A 16146-nucleotide genomic window follows, 5' to 3' on the forward strand; every position below is an offset into this window, starting at 1 on the left:
CCTCAGAATAATCAAATGTTGCCCTATTCCATAACTGTACAAAAATTTAGCTTAACTAGAGGATTCGACCCTTGACCTAGAGGTCCTGTCCAACCTTACCTCTAGGGCCAAATAAGAAAATTGACTCTGACTTGGTCGACTCCCAACTAGTGGGCCTTCCCGAATGTTCAACCTACACACCTTGAGTTGAACACAACTTCACCAAAAATATGACCTTTCTAACTAACCCTTCTGACCCTCAACTTAGTGGGTCATATAGGTGAACTCAAACATATTTTTCAAGCCTCTTATACTTATAATTTTTCCAAGTTACTTTCTAGTTTTTCACATATGCCACAAGCTTCAACTAACTCACTGAAAGATGTAGAGGAGTTCTAATGATGGAACTTGGAAAAATAGCATGCCCTAAAATATACACTCAGTGAATGTGCATTCATGGGATTTTCTTTAGAATCACAGGGAACTTGAACAACTCCCTCACATTGCCTAAACACATTTCTTATAACCAACTAGACCACATACACAATGCAAATAATTAGCAAGCAATCTAGCAAACCGTATTCGTCAATTTTGTGAAAGTAACATAAAAATTTATGCTCACACAACACTTACAAGAATTTAACCATTTTTTTAGGCATGCATATAGGAAATCAAATATCCATTAACAAGTAGGAATTTACATTCGTTAATATTTGTAGGACCATTGATCCATTACCATGCACTTATACATGTCTTTCAAACATAAGGAGCATGAATAAATACTTATCTCATGTAGAAAATAGGTTGGCAACTGATAATAGGACTTCAAATATCCACCTAACTATAGATGAGCTACAACGATTATTACTTGTTGTTGTGACCCCTAAGATGAAGCTTGAGGAGTGCTTTCTGAGGGAAAATTTCAACAAATAAACAACTAAAACAAGATATCATAAGGCCAATTTTTCTTCATCCCCCAACTACACAAAATTCCGCTTAGTCTTTTTAGACATTTTATACATAATAAACATGCATGCCAAGATGCTAATATAGAGGGATTTCAACTCACTTTCACAAGAATAGAGTCCATGATAAAGGAAGGTTCATTAGTGGATAAACCATCATAGGACCACAAAATCTATCTTACTAGATAATTTGTCGGTGAGAAAAAACACTAATGTTCTCATCATCTTGTGCTTCATTGGCTCCCCAAATACTTGGGTGCTTCTCTCGAAGCCAATGGTTCATAAATCCACAAGCTTGTAGTTGTTCTTCAACCTTAACGAAAGTCACTGCTTTCTATAATGCTTTGACATAGTAAGCCTCTATGAGGATTCTTCAACTGCTTTTTAATCTCTCTAACACTTAAAAACAATGAATTTTTGTCGCTACCTTCTCTGCATTCTCACCTCCACCCTTGGAGGTATTTCTCTTATTCTTACTGCAACATTCTTTGCGCACTTTCTTTCGTTGCTTTTGTATGCTCTTAGAGAACTTGTTCTCTCTGTATATGCCTCCCCTCATGCATGAGTGAGAGTGTGTCAACAAAAGTCCTCCCCTTGAACCAACCAATCGTCAATGATTCTCCATGATAACACACCAGTCAACCTCCCATAACAACGTAGCCCATGCCACCTTTAAGTGTTCTCCTCTTCTTGCTTGTTGTTGGAGCTGGTGGACACCTAGGCTTGTCCCTCCCTCTTTTAGTTAATTTATGGCACACTCAACCCTTTTAAAACCACTCAAACAACTAGGACTAATATTTTTAAAATCACAATTCCCTCAACTAATCTCCTTCCTCAAGCAATGGAATTTGTTTCCCTCTCTCAACCATTTAAATAATTATAATTATTTAGAATGAGAGAAACATTAACCAGAGAATGTCACACGTGGTAGTGAGAAATTATACTGATTTGGTATAAGGACTTACATTCAATATTAAGGTAAAGTATCATTATATCATAGTATACATTTAGAGTAATGTATCATTATATCGTAATCAGTTGGATGAAGTATCATCATATCTTTGTTCATAGTCATTCAGTGCATCAAAGGATATTTACACACAACCAAGTTGATTAGTGTGTGTAAGAATATTACATACAATCACTTTTGTGACAATAAATAACATTCAATAACATTGAGTTGGCATTTAATTTACTATTTCATAATAATAGAGTAATATGCTTATAAATATATTAATTAATATTTTTTAATTATATATATATATATATATATATATAAAACTTTCATCAAATCATCTTTAAAAAATATTATTATAAATATATATTAATATCTCTTTCTTAGATTAGGGAGCATAAGTCAGAAGAACAATACATAGTACATTATAATAAATATAGAGATCAATGACTAGTAAAACATCACTTAAAATTATAGATAATAAAATGAAAGGATCAATAATTCTAAATTCTTATGTTTGAAGAGCAAATAACCTATACAAAATATATAAATGTGAAATTGTAACCTATGACCGAATCCTAAAACATAAACATAAACGATCATTAATAACAAGGCAATATACATAGTGACTAGCGAAATTGTAACATATGACTGAATCCTAAAACATGAACATAAACATAAACCTACATTAGTAATAAAGCAATACATCTAGTCACTTTCTTAATTTAAGTAAGAAATACGAAACAATTACATTAATGATTAAAGAATAAACATATATAATGAGTATACAATAAAATATATCAATCGCTAGTGAAATAGCATTTAAAAGCATATATATTCACTCACAATAAATATGTATACATCCATAAAGACATGGAATAAGTAGCGACTAACTTCTCCGGCGTATTGGAAAACAGTTAATTTTAGATAGGAACATAGTGAAAACAGAGTGTTTTTCGACTTGACGTGACTCAGCGTGGTCATTTATTTATATTCTATCACTAATAAATAATTGGTTTTTCAATATTCTCTATTGAGCATTAACTTAATGACACTTAATATATGCCATTCCCATCCATCACTTAACTATCATCCTTGAGATAATGTAGAGAACCTGTTGGAGCTGCTTTCAGTCGAATCCATTTCCTGCGGTACACTGGAGTCTACAGATAAACTGGTCAGGCTGACATCTAAATCTCCATATTCGATACTGATATTCGAAATTGGAGAAGCCTTATCCTTCTCAAGCTTGATAGCCTTCTTGAGCTCTGCCACTATCTCATGGACGCTCGGTCTAGAGGATGGCTCGGCCTGAACAGATCGGATCGCTAACTTGGCAACGACAGTGATGGATTCGATGTCGTAATTTCTACCCAACCTCTTGTCTACGATTTCTACCATTTTGCCATGATTTTCATCCATCTCCACATACGGTGACACCTGCAATCAATACAAGAATAAATACCTATCATTGTTAGTGTGCAGAAGAGCATACAACACAAAATTTTATTCGGAAGTCCATGTTAAATTATGTTGTTGCGTAGTTTAAAAGTGGTATTTGTTAATCAGATTGCCTACCCATCGAATAAGGTTTAGTTGCTCTTCAGGTAGATTTGCGTCTATGGGCTGTCTACCGCAAATCATCTCCAGCAAAACCACTCCAAAACTATACACATCACTCTTCTCCGTCAACATTTGAGTGCTAAAATACCTGTAGAAAATCCCATAAAAAAGTCAGTGACACAGAACAAACAAAAATAAATTACTTCTTTTATTGGTATTAAATCTAATTGCTTAAGCCTCAAGAATATTGCAAAGACTTGTATGTTTAATATACTCTGGATCCAGGTATCCTAAGGTTCCTTTCACTGTAGTGGTAACATGAGAAGCCTCCCCATCGATTGTCATTCTGGAAAGGCCAAAATCGGCCAGTTTTCCATTGAATTTTTTGTCTAGAAGGATGTTGGCGCTCTTGATATCCCTGTGAATTATCCTTGTGGTGCAACCTAAATGGAGGTATTCCAGTCCTTCAAACAGAAATCGCAGGTGGGTGAGATCAGAAATAAGCTAAGGAAATATGCTAATAAATAGATAATGCCGACGAGCGTTTATGTCACAAACGATATATCATGTAATGAAATGACAGAAAAGAGTTACCCTCTGCTGCATCTAAAGCTATTTTGAACCTAGTTATCCAATTTATCGGAGAAAGAATGGCTAAAGGGCCTGGCAATTAAACAAAAGGGCATATAAGTTTTAGCTGCTTAGCATATATAATAATCTAATATCCACCAACTCAATTAAACATGTCCTGGTGCAAAATATTTACCATAGAGGTGGTCCTTTAGGGACCCTCCAGACATGTACTCGTAGACAAGCATAAGCTCTCTTGATTCCTTACAGTAGCCGAGTAGAGACACCAAGTTCTTGTGATGGATTTTAGAAAGAAGATCAACCTGATCATCAAGAAAAGCCATCACATCAACTTCAAAAGCACATATAAATAATTTATATTTTTTCTGGTTACTAATGAGAACACCGGTCAATTTTATTCGACATTATTAGCTTGGATCCAAAAATTGAACCATATCACATGCCAGCTACCTCATTCAGGAATTCCTGAACCCCTTGTTTGGAAAACAAGGAGAGCACTTTCACAGCTATGTCCTTTCCATGCTGCAATTTACCCAGGAAAACCGATCCAAAACCCCCTTCCCCAATCTTCTGACTAAAGTTTTGTGTGGCTTCCGTTATCTCTTCTAGAGTAAACGCGCGCGACTTTGCCGTATTTGGCATTACGAATGATGAGGTGTCTGCAATTTATCTAGCGCAACGAAGTTAGAGTCAAATGTTACTAAATTCGAGGGGATATCCTACTATTAGAAATACTAAAATTCAGGATTTTTCCTGACCTTCGTCCAAGGCATCTTTTGAATCCTTCTCCACGCTGCTGCTTTGTTTTCTCTTGAATTTCTTGTGACGCACAACAATAATTGCTATCAACACCAACCCGATGACTAGACTTACACTTAGTATTATTCCAAGCAAAAGTCCCCATCTGTTCTTGTTTGGATTCGACGGGATATGTAGGTTGCGGTTCCCAGAGTATCTGGAACACGTGAAACGAACGATTGTTTCCATCAAATGGATTGAATTTCATTAGCAAAGTAAACATGGCGATAATTCTTAACTTGCATATAATAGAATTGGAACCTGTGGCTGAATATAGGCAGTAAAGAAATAAATAATTACCTGAATTTCAGTGAATGCTTGTTGAAAAGATTGCAAGGAATTACGCCACAGAAACTATTGTTCTCTATAAACCTGTCAAAGTATTGTTTTGTATATTATATAAACCTGGGGCAATGACCAAAAAAAAAACCAAAGAGATTGCTGTATGATTTTACTACAAATTTTAAATAAAAGGACGAAAGAGGCATACAACTCTTGAAGATTTTCGAGTCGACAAAGCCATTGGGGAACACTACCGGTCAAGTTGTTGTTTTGTAGATGTCTGCACAATAAGCGAAATAATGTTTTGTAGTGCTTCTAATTAAAATGAAGATAGGTATGGTTTTGTGAAAACGCGTGGCTTAAATTGAGAAGAAAACTTACAGTCTCTCCAACTTGCTTAAATTGGAGAAATCGGGCAACGGTCCGGTGAGATGGTTATTCTCAAGTGACCTGGTAATGGCAACACGAACTGATGAGTGCCACTTCCGGTATGATAAGCCTTTTGCACCATCAATTATTTTACATTACATTTGGGGAAGATATGAAGAACGGCCGTAAACATATATATTATATTCTATCGCTAATTTCGAAAAGGTTAGATTTCCTACAGGATTGAAATTCGCCAAGCATATGCCTTGATACGCTTTTTAATGGCTAACGTTATTTCAGAGGTGGATAATATTTGCCGTTAGGGATACACAAAGAGTACCATATAATTTTACTTACAAGCTAACTAATGCAGTCAATTCTCCAAGAATATCAGGTACCGGTCCTGTTAGGTTCCATCCTGACAAATTGCTGCCAACACAAAATGCTCTTAGCCTCCTATATTATGACCGATAAGTTCGGCCGGTTTTACAGCTTCAAATATAAATAATGAAAGAAAACAATTAAATTTACATTTTGGAAATTCTGACGGACGAAGAGCTGTTATCACAGACAATTCCTTTCCACTCGATCAAATAGCAAGGATCGGAAATCCAATCTGTTACGCTAAACCTTGTTTTAAGAGCCTGGAGAGCTTCAACTGCAGACAACACAAATTCGTTAAACTTAAGATGAGGTATTTCAACCTGAATTATTATTATTATTATTATTTTACGAGTAAAGCGCACTTACTGTCTTTTGAATATGTTGCCAGTTGGGTCGGAATAATCGCGTAATACTCTAAAGCATTGAGTATGGCAGCAGTTGAATGGTTGACGGCGGATAGTGTCACTTCTATGAGTTCTGTGGTGTTTACCAGAACTTGCCTTTCTAAGGCAGAATAATTTCGCGCCAGAGTCATATTAGGACAGGCTGATAGTCCATTTACCGAAACGGAAAAGGAAAGGGTCATATCAGGCGGCTCGATATCTGCAAAATAGAGCAGCAATAATGCTTGGGAACGGTCAAATACATATCCCGATAGGTCTACCAATAAATTTTTACCACCGGTAATTACATAGGCTGTTTGCATCACGAAAGATGGAGGAATGTTTTGGGTATGGGATGCTGAAATGGGGTGTTTCGAACTTTCGGGCTTTACACCTAGATCTCCTTGTATTGGTCTCCATAGGCGGTCGAACTCGTCTTGTGGATACCTGCTTCATCATGCAAAGTTATTCAGACTACAAAAAAGAGAATCACGCCTGCAGAACAGCGTCAGTAGTAAGCATCTCTTCCTCATATATGGCACCTAAAACTTATTGCGCTTACATTTTCCATACGCAAAACATACAAGTTTCAATAGGTTTACCTCACAAACGGTTTATTTCCACCAAAATCGCTTCTTGCTGCAAGACTCAACATTGTTCCTGGCTTAGCTTGATGATACATGCCATACCGGAGGGCCCTCAACTCGATAGCAGAGATAAAGGGATCATTAGTCTCCGAGGTTCTGATCAAGCAAATATATAGCACTCTCCCAGAACTAACAAAGACTTCCTCATAGTAGAATGGATCTATATTTGTCAGGTTTGTGATTGGTATGTTTTGCACAGCCAACATACCCAGTGTCTCGATAGAGAAAGCGAAGGTGAAGTTTGACAAATTTTGTAATCCAGAGTAATTTCCAACAGCAAACCATAACCTCACGAGGTAAGGCAGATTGGGAACCAGAGGCAAGTGATAGCAAGCCTTTCTGAGAGGCTTTGGAAAAAACCGTAGAGTTTGCAAGTAGGATCCTGGGGCTCGCAGGGTGGCGTTCCCTATGTCTGCTGGCACACCGACGTCTATGTAATTAGCATCACTAACCCATGTTATGTTGTTTTTGCCAGTGTGAGTTGTATTACCTCCGCAACTTATGCTAAGAAATCCTGAGAGCTCAAAGGATAACTTGTCAACCAAAGCAACATATAAACATCAAACTATTGATGAACATATTATAAAAACACAGTATTTCAAGTATAAGTGGAAAATTAACGAAACTCAAGAAATCCCGGCCTTGAGAGCGTCCACCATAATTGTTTACAAAGATAGAAATACTCACCTGGTTGAGCAATAACAGAGAGTAAATGAAACAACACGCTCACAGCCCTCACACAGTCCCATTTGCCCCAACCCATTTTTGAGATAGTTGCAATTAACAAGAAGAAAATAAGAAACCCAATATTCCAACATCGAAGGCAGGATTGGAAGGGTGCAATATGGCTATTTGTAACTTTTGATATGGTTCTATAAATGAATGGTTCCTGAATTGTTTTTGTGATATTTATTTTTTTAGCATATTTAAATTTTGTGAGATGATTATGAGTGATATCTTAATATTTATATAAATTGTACTCATAAATTTAAAATGCATTTAACATGGGAAAAGGTAGCATTTAACGTAGTTGAATGAAGAATACTCCATGACTTCAAAATACTTAAAATCGATCCGAAAGACTACAGTGGGAAGGGCCAAAAGTCGTCGTTTGGTTTTGATAGATGGAATATCGGTACGGCCGTTTTCTTATTTTAACTTACGCGGGAACATCCAAAGAAATACGTAGCGTCCGCATCATATTTGGACGTGTTTGGACGTGTTCATTTGACCAACAAGATACACACCATGTAGTCCGTTTACTGGTCAACTTAAAATAGATATGGTCCCCTTTAATCTTACACTTCTTAAAAGCATCTTCTTCCATCACCCAATAGCCTCGACGAAGCTCTAAGGCTTCTAAGCATAACATTGTGTATACATCCATTCAACTATAAGGCTTCTAAGTAACATTGTGTATACATCCATTCAACTATAGGAAAAAAAACATACAAAAAGACATAAGGCCATGGACAAATCCATACAAATGCATATCCATAAAAACTTTTTACATTTACAAGCTACATGGATTCAACAACATCATTTTTCTACAACTAACTATGTATCTAAATATAACATCAAACTAAGATGGATCTAGTCTAGTTTAATTCCCCCCTTAAATAGGTTATATTCTACATGAATAAGGTGGATTCTTAATACCATGGGTCATTTTTTATTTTTTTATTATTAATTTTAATAAGGCTATTTTTATTTTATTTTCACTGAGTTAAAATATTTACATTATATTACTTTTCGTTAAATTACACATCTCCACATATCTCTACCATATTTCATTTTTATTTTTGCTAAAACAAATTGTTTACATTAATGTTACACATCTCTAGTATTGTGGGTTGGAGAGCACCTCTCAGCCCAATAAAAAAAAAGTAATTTGATTAAAAAAATTATATTATATTTTAAAATAATATTATTACATTCAAAATCTCGAGTCCACGAACGTTAAATTGACTATTCTACTTTAATTATTTCACCATTTCTCACAAATAGAATTCCACTTCACAAACCAATTCTATTTTACTTTAATTATTTCACCCTTTCTCACAAATAGAATTACACTTCACAAACCAATTCCACTTCACTTTCTGTATAACTAATGTTGAATTTATATTTTGTTTATGCATATTACTTATATATATTTTTAATTACGGCGACATTGACATTAGATCAAATTTGTTAGATGCTAAATGTTAAACATTTACGCTTGACATCTACCCCATACTAGATTGTTGACATCTACCCCACACTCGATTGTAGAGCGCCACTGGACGCAATTATCGCAATTATTATTATTACTATCCTCAATTTGTGTGAGTTGCAATGTTAGAGGTTGAGGGGAGTCATGCCACCCAAGCCACCCAATGCAACACACATTCAAACAACATTTACCACTTTTCATTCTTACGACAAAAAACTCTCTTCTCAAGATGAGAGACCTCACTTCCTAACTCTTTTGTTATGTCTGAGCTTCACATCCATCGTAGGTGGGAAAATTCCTTTGGGAAAGAGAGAGTGGGGGGCTTGCATTCGGCAAAGAAGACATAAGGTTGTGGCATAAAATGTGGGCGTCCTTTTTGGTTCATGTGATAGCATTTTTCCACCATGGATTGACATGAATCAAAATTTTAGGAGATCCAAATTCAAGGATTAAGGTTCTTCATCTCATGCATTGGGAACTGAGCAATGACATGGGCAAAAGTATAGGGCAAGTAATGGATGCATCACCTAGGGCATCAATGGAAATCACAAAGATAGACATTATAGGAGTTGGAGGTGATAGTCATCAACTAGCTCTCATGACTACTCAGGTTCAAGCCAAGGGGGTTGGCCAACATCTAGTAATTCTCTATATGTCCAATTGCTTTGGATTTTCCAATTCCTTCATTATCTTTGCTTTTATTTGGTGGTGTTGGCCTGTAATTTTTTTGAGTTCAGCAAGGGTGAGGTGTGGATTGAATGTTGTAAATTGTCGATGGTTGTTGGACCCTCCCATGAGTCTATTATCTGCCTCTCTCATCAATGGTTTTCTATTAGATGATATTAAAGACCTCTCTAGTAATCTAGGGATCTGTGGGTTTTACTTTTATTTCATCTTTTCATTTCCTACCCCTCAAGTTTCTGGGTGTTGTGGGAAAGATTTCTATCCTGATCATTGTTTATCTAGTGTAATATGCCTCGATAACGGATTCTCTACTATCACTGGTCTAGGGGAAAGGGTCCTTAAGGTTGATCGTAAGCCCAAGCTCATGCTGCAACTATTTTCCACTTTGCCACTCCTCTAGAAATTCAAGAGGAAATCTGCTAGCTTGAAGCCTTGACCACCACTCGCCAACAAGCTTACTTTGATTCATAAATTCAAGCTGAGGTAGCTAATTTGGATCTTGAATCGGGACACATAAAAGGGATATGGAGCCAATTCCTAAACTCTGTCGCCCTTCATTGGCATATGAAGACCTCCTGGGAAGAGTTCTAAAAAAGAAACATGAATATCACAACGATATAATTTCTTCTATGTATGAAATCATGTGTGTTCACTGCTACCAACACTCTTGTCTTACTAGTTTGTATGTTTGGCTTGCTCACCTGGAAATCCATGTACAATGTGAACTGAAACCCCTTGCACCAACTGGAACAAGCACTCAAGACCTAGCTCTAACTACTTTATCTGACTATTTTGTTCTGTTTTTCCACTCGAAATTCATCTTTTATTTCTATAGTTTAGCCTATGTTAGTTGTCATATATTTCTCAGTTATAGTTGTTATCATTTTTTATTATTTGAACTCTTGTCCATGGTCAAGAAATTTGGTTTTTCTTGAGGAAGATTGAGACCAGACATAGCATGAACAATGATATATTTTTTTGTTGTATACATACATACATACATACATACATACATACATACATACATACATACATACATACATACATACATACATACATACATACATACATACATACATACATACATACATACATACATACATACATACATATATATATATATATATATATATATATATATATATATATATATATGTTAAAAGACATGTAAAAAAAGGTGATATATGCCAATTGGGATAGTTTAATTCCCCAAAGTGAATTCCATCCTCAAATCCTTCCCATAAGCTTTGAACTTGAGACCTTATGGGGACTAAACCCATGCAAACCAACTAATATACACGTAACAGATTTTTATTTAATCAATATAATAAAATGGTAGAAAGGGCATCACTACATTTTAGGTAAATATCAACCTCTCATCTATGACTACTAAGACTATTTTATAACGTTCTAGGGAGGTTAAATCCATGTCATCAACTTATTAATTATATATAAATAGTTAAAATTCTTGAATCTCTCTTCCAAAATAAGTATTTCTATCTGCCATAAATTTCAATTTAAAATGCATTTACATTGTTGTTATGTATGCTATGATTACCACTTATAAACAAAGTTCAAAATTATAACGTTTATAATTTTTTAATTGTAATTACAGGGTTCAGATATTGTTTGGTTCTAGTTTTTTTTTTTTGAAGAAATTGACACACTATTCATGTTCCATACATGTCTAAATTTCAAATGCTAAAGTAGATGAGATATATTGTTTGGTTCTAGTTTTTTTTTAAGAAATTAACACACTATTCATGTTCCATAAATGTCTAAATTTCAAATACTAAAGTGGGTTCATCTTTGAAACCAAAGGTTGAGTAAAGAAGATAAATATATTGATTATATCAAAGGTTGAGTAAAGAAGAAGAATATATTATAATTAATAGATGCATGAGAGTGACATGAGGAAGAAAAGAAAATAGAAAGGGAGAAGGTCAGCTACCAAAAATATTTAGAAAAAAAAGAAAAGAAAGAGAGGAAATCTTAAAATATAATGCAAAGTAAATTATTAAGTAATATAAAAATAATAGAAACATAATATGTTAAAAAAAATGTAGCAAGAAAGGCTCAATTTGACTTAGCCTGGTTCAAATTGGAAAAATTCAAAATTTCCACATTAGCATACATCTTGGAGGCATGTAACTAAGGTGACATGGCCCTTGTCACTTAATTAGCTCAGTAAATTCGAGTTAGAGGGTTTGGAGTTTATTTATTCATGTGTGATTTCTAATTTTTAGCAATCCGGTTTAGTTATTTTCAGTTGTACAGAGTTAAACTAGTTCTTGTAGTTGATAAAACTAGTTGGAGGTCAATTATGCAGTGGGAAAATATTCTAACTCTGTGATCATCCAATTAACTGATCAATCAACGAAAACTAGCTCATGCATTCAGGGAATTCAAATTGATAAGCTCTAGTGGAGATTCCAAGGCATTGTAACATCATTTGTAGACTAATCTTGAGTGTACAGGTGTTGCATGTAATCAATGATCAATCCTTTGGAAATGTTGAATCGATTTGGGGGAAATTCCTAAAGAATAGGGGTCAATTTCCTTAAGAATTGCACAAGGAAATAGGAGCTTAGGGGGAGGCAAAAAATGACTAAGGTTGGGTCAGATCTTTTCATTGAGTAGAGAGAATAGTTATTCGCTTGCAGGTTGAGCTCAGAGCGAGCAAGCAACTGTAATACATTTTCTATTCATCTGATTAATGCAAGCAGGATTAATGGGTTTTTTCCAGTTGGTTTCACCTAGATAAATCTATTTACTTGTGTACATGACTGATGTATGTTTGCAAATGTTGTTCTAAATTGTGAATTAATTTCCGTATAGCAGTAGAGTATAATTATGTCTCTCGATTTAGATAAAATTTCTTGAGCAGTCGCAATTCTATCACCATATTTCCACATGGTATTAGAGCAGGATTCACATTAGAACAAGAGTTATGAAGTTTTTTCTCAAGAAGTTAGAATTTGCAGCTTCAGTGTAGCAATATTTCTTCAGAGTTGGGAGAATGTCTTTCAATGGCCTGAGACTAGAGTATGCCCTGGAGGTAGCTCAAATTTCATTTCCTGGAAGGATCACATTGAGGCAGTGCTTCATGACAATGGATTGCTTGAATATGTCAATATAGACATTCCAAAACCATGATTAGCAGATTCTTAGAACCTTGCCCAATGGAAAAAAGATGTACCCAAGGTGATGAGAATAATCTTGGAGGGAGAGAGAGTGTACATTGTCTCAAATCCCCATGGGAAAGAAACTCCTTTCACATTGTGGCACACACTGATTGAGCTATTCACGAATAATAGTGAACATAGAAAACAGGCACTCAAAAACAAATTTTGAAACATTAAGATGCAAAAGAATGGTAGTATTATGCAGTATCTCGACAAATTTACACAAGTTCAAGATAAACTTGGAGGGGTTGGTGTGAATGTTGTAGAAGATGACTTGGTGAGCCTAGCTCTTTTAGGAATTCCTAAAAGCCAGCATATCTACCAAGACTCGATGAAATGGGGGGAGAAATTACCGAATTGGAAATGCTTATCGTTTGATTTGGTACAAGAAGAAATCAAGTGAAATACCAAAGATGGAATCTCATCCAAGGGAGAAGATGAAGATAATTTTACATCAGTTGGAAAGGGAAAGAAGGGAAAAGGGAAGAAATCTCAAACCAAACCAGATTCTATCCAAAGGGATAAGAAGAAATACTTGTCCAAAATAAAATGCTTCAATTGTCATAAATTCGGGAACTATGCTACAATGTGTACACATAACAAGTCTACCAAGAATAACTCAAGATGATATGATATGATCATATACTAAAACTGATGTAGAATTGATTATTCATTAGTGATTTTGAATGATAACCAAAAGCACCGAAAACGAGGTAAATTGCTGGAGCAGAACACTTTACGACAGTTGATAAACCATAAGAAAGATGTAGAAAATAAGTGTAAATAGAAAAAACATAGATATACTAGACAGTGATATTGATTACACAGCTTGTCCCTGATGGACTACGTCTCTGGGTCCGCTTTCAAGATGGGCGACCATTTTATTAGGAATGAGAGAAGAGGAAGTGGATTACACGGTGAAAATACCAGATTGAATGTGCACATAGGAACTTCTAGCCACTATCATCAGATAGCTCTCTAAACCAGCTTTCCAACGCCGCTTACGGTTTCCAAATCCGACTCCCGATGCTCCCGAAACTCTGAAAACAAAATCCGCCTCTAACCTCCAGAACCTGCACATGAAAACTAAAAAACACTCCTCTTGTTCTCCAATGGACAATTCTACCTTTAAAGGCCTTCAACTGCATAATAACATCCTCGGACTAATTTAGGGATGAATTAGCTGACTTTTGGGTTGATTTGGTGTTGGTCTAGCCACCTCAGGGGACACCTTAGGGTTTATCATGGTCCTCATATTAATTAAAAACCAATTTAACAATAAAAACCTAATCAAAACTTTAATATAGCCTGAATACCATTAGCGGTTATCTAATCGGGCAGACGTCGTGGACTGTGTATGTGAACAGGTGTACGCATCGACAGTTTTGGGTCCCGGTGGTTCCGGCGATGGTTTCGCAATTGTTTCATGTGACAGCTGCACCACTGTTCCGACGCGGTTTACGGGTGGTCTTCTCGAAACTGCCAGCACATACCCTGATGGTTTCCTCCAGGCTCCGTTCACATTTCAAGCCTTCCCGATACGGTTAGGGCTGACAGTTAAGAAACTCCGCGCTACAAACTTCAAACCATAACCATGGCCGTCATGTTAATACACCTGTCACATGTTCCGACGCGGTTTGATGGCAGCTAGCTCAAACCCTGCTGACTAACTCCGACAATTGCCACCGTTCACATGTTGGCGGTCCCACTGCGGTCTCCTCCGCGGTTAGGGACTGTCATATGACATTTTGTATTGTTTTAATATAGTTTTACAAAGGCCGAGAGCTATTATTTAGGTTTGTAATGTGTTAACATTAGGGTTTTAGCATAGTTTTAGGACTAGGGTTTGGCATTGGATTTTTAGCATAGGATTTAGGACTTTAATGGTTTTCAATATAGGATTAGGACTTAGGTAATGGATTTGACTAGGGTTTAGGGTTAGGATTTGTAATGTGTTTCTTTTTTCAATGTATTTTGATACATAGTGATAGGCATTTTAATACATGGATGTAGTGTATTAGGTATTTGGCTAGGGTTTACATAGCTTTAGGTTACATGGATTTGATACATGGTTTAGACTTAGGTAAGAATTCATTAGAATTCTTAGGGTAACAAATGATCATAAGATAGCTAGGAGTTAGGGTTTAGGTCTAGGCTTAGGTTTTAGGTTTCGTTTAACTGTTCTGAGACCCATGTCATCTCTGCAAAGCGACATCGGTGAAACTGAAACCTTTATCGGACGATCGACCCTTGTACTTCCTTGTGGTCTTCATGCGACATTCGTCAACATTGCACGACGACGACCATCACATCTTTGAAACTGACACTGGTGGTGACGACGACAAGACTATGTCGTCGACCAGGTACTTTAACTCGAATCCTTTTACACAATCAACTATAGCAACCATAAATCCTTCAAAGTTGAACGACAAAACACATGTCATCGACCAAACCCTGGCAAAAAATTTGATGACATAAGTCGACAGCCAGGTACAACACCACATCAATTGAACGCCATGAAACCATAACATTACCTAAACTTGATCATAAACAACACTATCGATCTGTCGAAACTGAAGTGAAGCGACAACGACACTGAACAACACCCATGAACGCTAATGACGACACTTCGAAAACTTGTGCAATTGGATCGATGGATCCTCCTGGATCATTCCTCTCCACTTAAAAGCTTTTGGACCACAAAAGTTTGACTAAACAATTAGTTGATGAGGGTAGAACTCCCTCTCTTTCCATATTGATCTGACGATGTGCCAATGCATTTGATCAATCACCTGCAGGTGATGACCCTGATGATGCTGACCATGATACCTTTTGATTTGGTGACCTGTTTCTTCCATCCGCAGTATGAAAAACTTGTGACGATGGGCAAACAACATGTTATCAACATGGCCATTGAATTCTTTCCGTGAAGAATCATGAGTTAGTGATTCAGAAACATCTTTGAAAAAAATATTTGTAGTACTTTGTTCAATACATCTGATGGGTATTAACAATCTACTTTCTGGAATAATTGAAATATTCAAAGACTCCTTTGATTTTGATTTTGTATCAATTACTTGACTTGATTTACTTTCCTGTTGACTGATTACTAAGTGAATTTGTTGCCCATAACTCATCCAGCTGTG

General features: G+C 36.1%; 1 protein-coding gene across 1 annotated transcript; it reads right to left on the minus strand.

The window, feature by feature from the left end:
* Window positions 1–2842: 2842 nt before the first annotated feature.
* On the minus strand, window positions 2843–7766 carry LOC149187914 (putative LRR receptor-like serine/threonine-protein kinase At5g48740). Its single transcript, XM_089411497.1, has 15 exons — window positions 7604–7766; window positions 6872–7430; window positions 6253–6716; window positions 6034–6160; window positions 5860–5931; window positions 5515–5583; window positions 5342–5413; window positions 5152–5223; window positions 4812–5008; window positions 4504–4712; window positions 4229–4355; window positions 4057–4125; window positions 3737–3926; window positions 3478–3610; window positions 2843–3339 (listed from the first exon to the last, which is right to left on the minus strand). Exons 1-15 carry the CDS (start codon window positions 7677–7679, stop codon window positions 2989–2991), a joined length of 2787 nt encoding a protein of 928 aa, XP_089267623.1. The 5' UTR covers window positions 7680–7766; the 3' UTR covers window positions 2843–2988.
* Window positions 7767–16146: the final 8380 nt, after the last annotated feature.

This window comes from Pinus tabuliformis, chromosome 3_1, assembly GCF_031772625.1.
Source record: "Pinus tabuliformis cultivar Carrire ecotype Pingquan chromosome 3_1, CPIR1, whole genome shotgun sequence".
NCBI lineage: Eukaryota > Viridiplantae > Streptophyta > Pinopsida > Pinales > Pinaceae > Pinus > Pinus tabuliformis.

Excerpts from the sequence above, each read along its gene's own strand:
- LOC149187914 (XM_089411497.1), bottom strand. The coding sequence starts at position 7,679 with ATGGGTTGGGGCAAATGGGACTGTGTGAGGGCTGTGAGCGTGTTGTTT. Across the intron at positions 5,584-5,859 it reads TTGACTGCATTAGTTAGCTT|GTCACTTGAGAATAACCATC; the intron begins GTAAGTAAAATT and ends TGCCATTACCAG. Across the intron at positions 5,009-5,151 it reads AAGCATTCACTGAAATTCAG|ATACTCTGGGAACCGCAACC; the intron begins GTAATTATTTAT and ends CACGTGTTCCAG.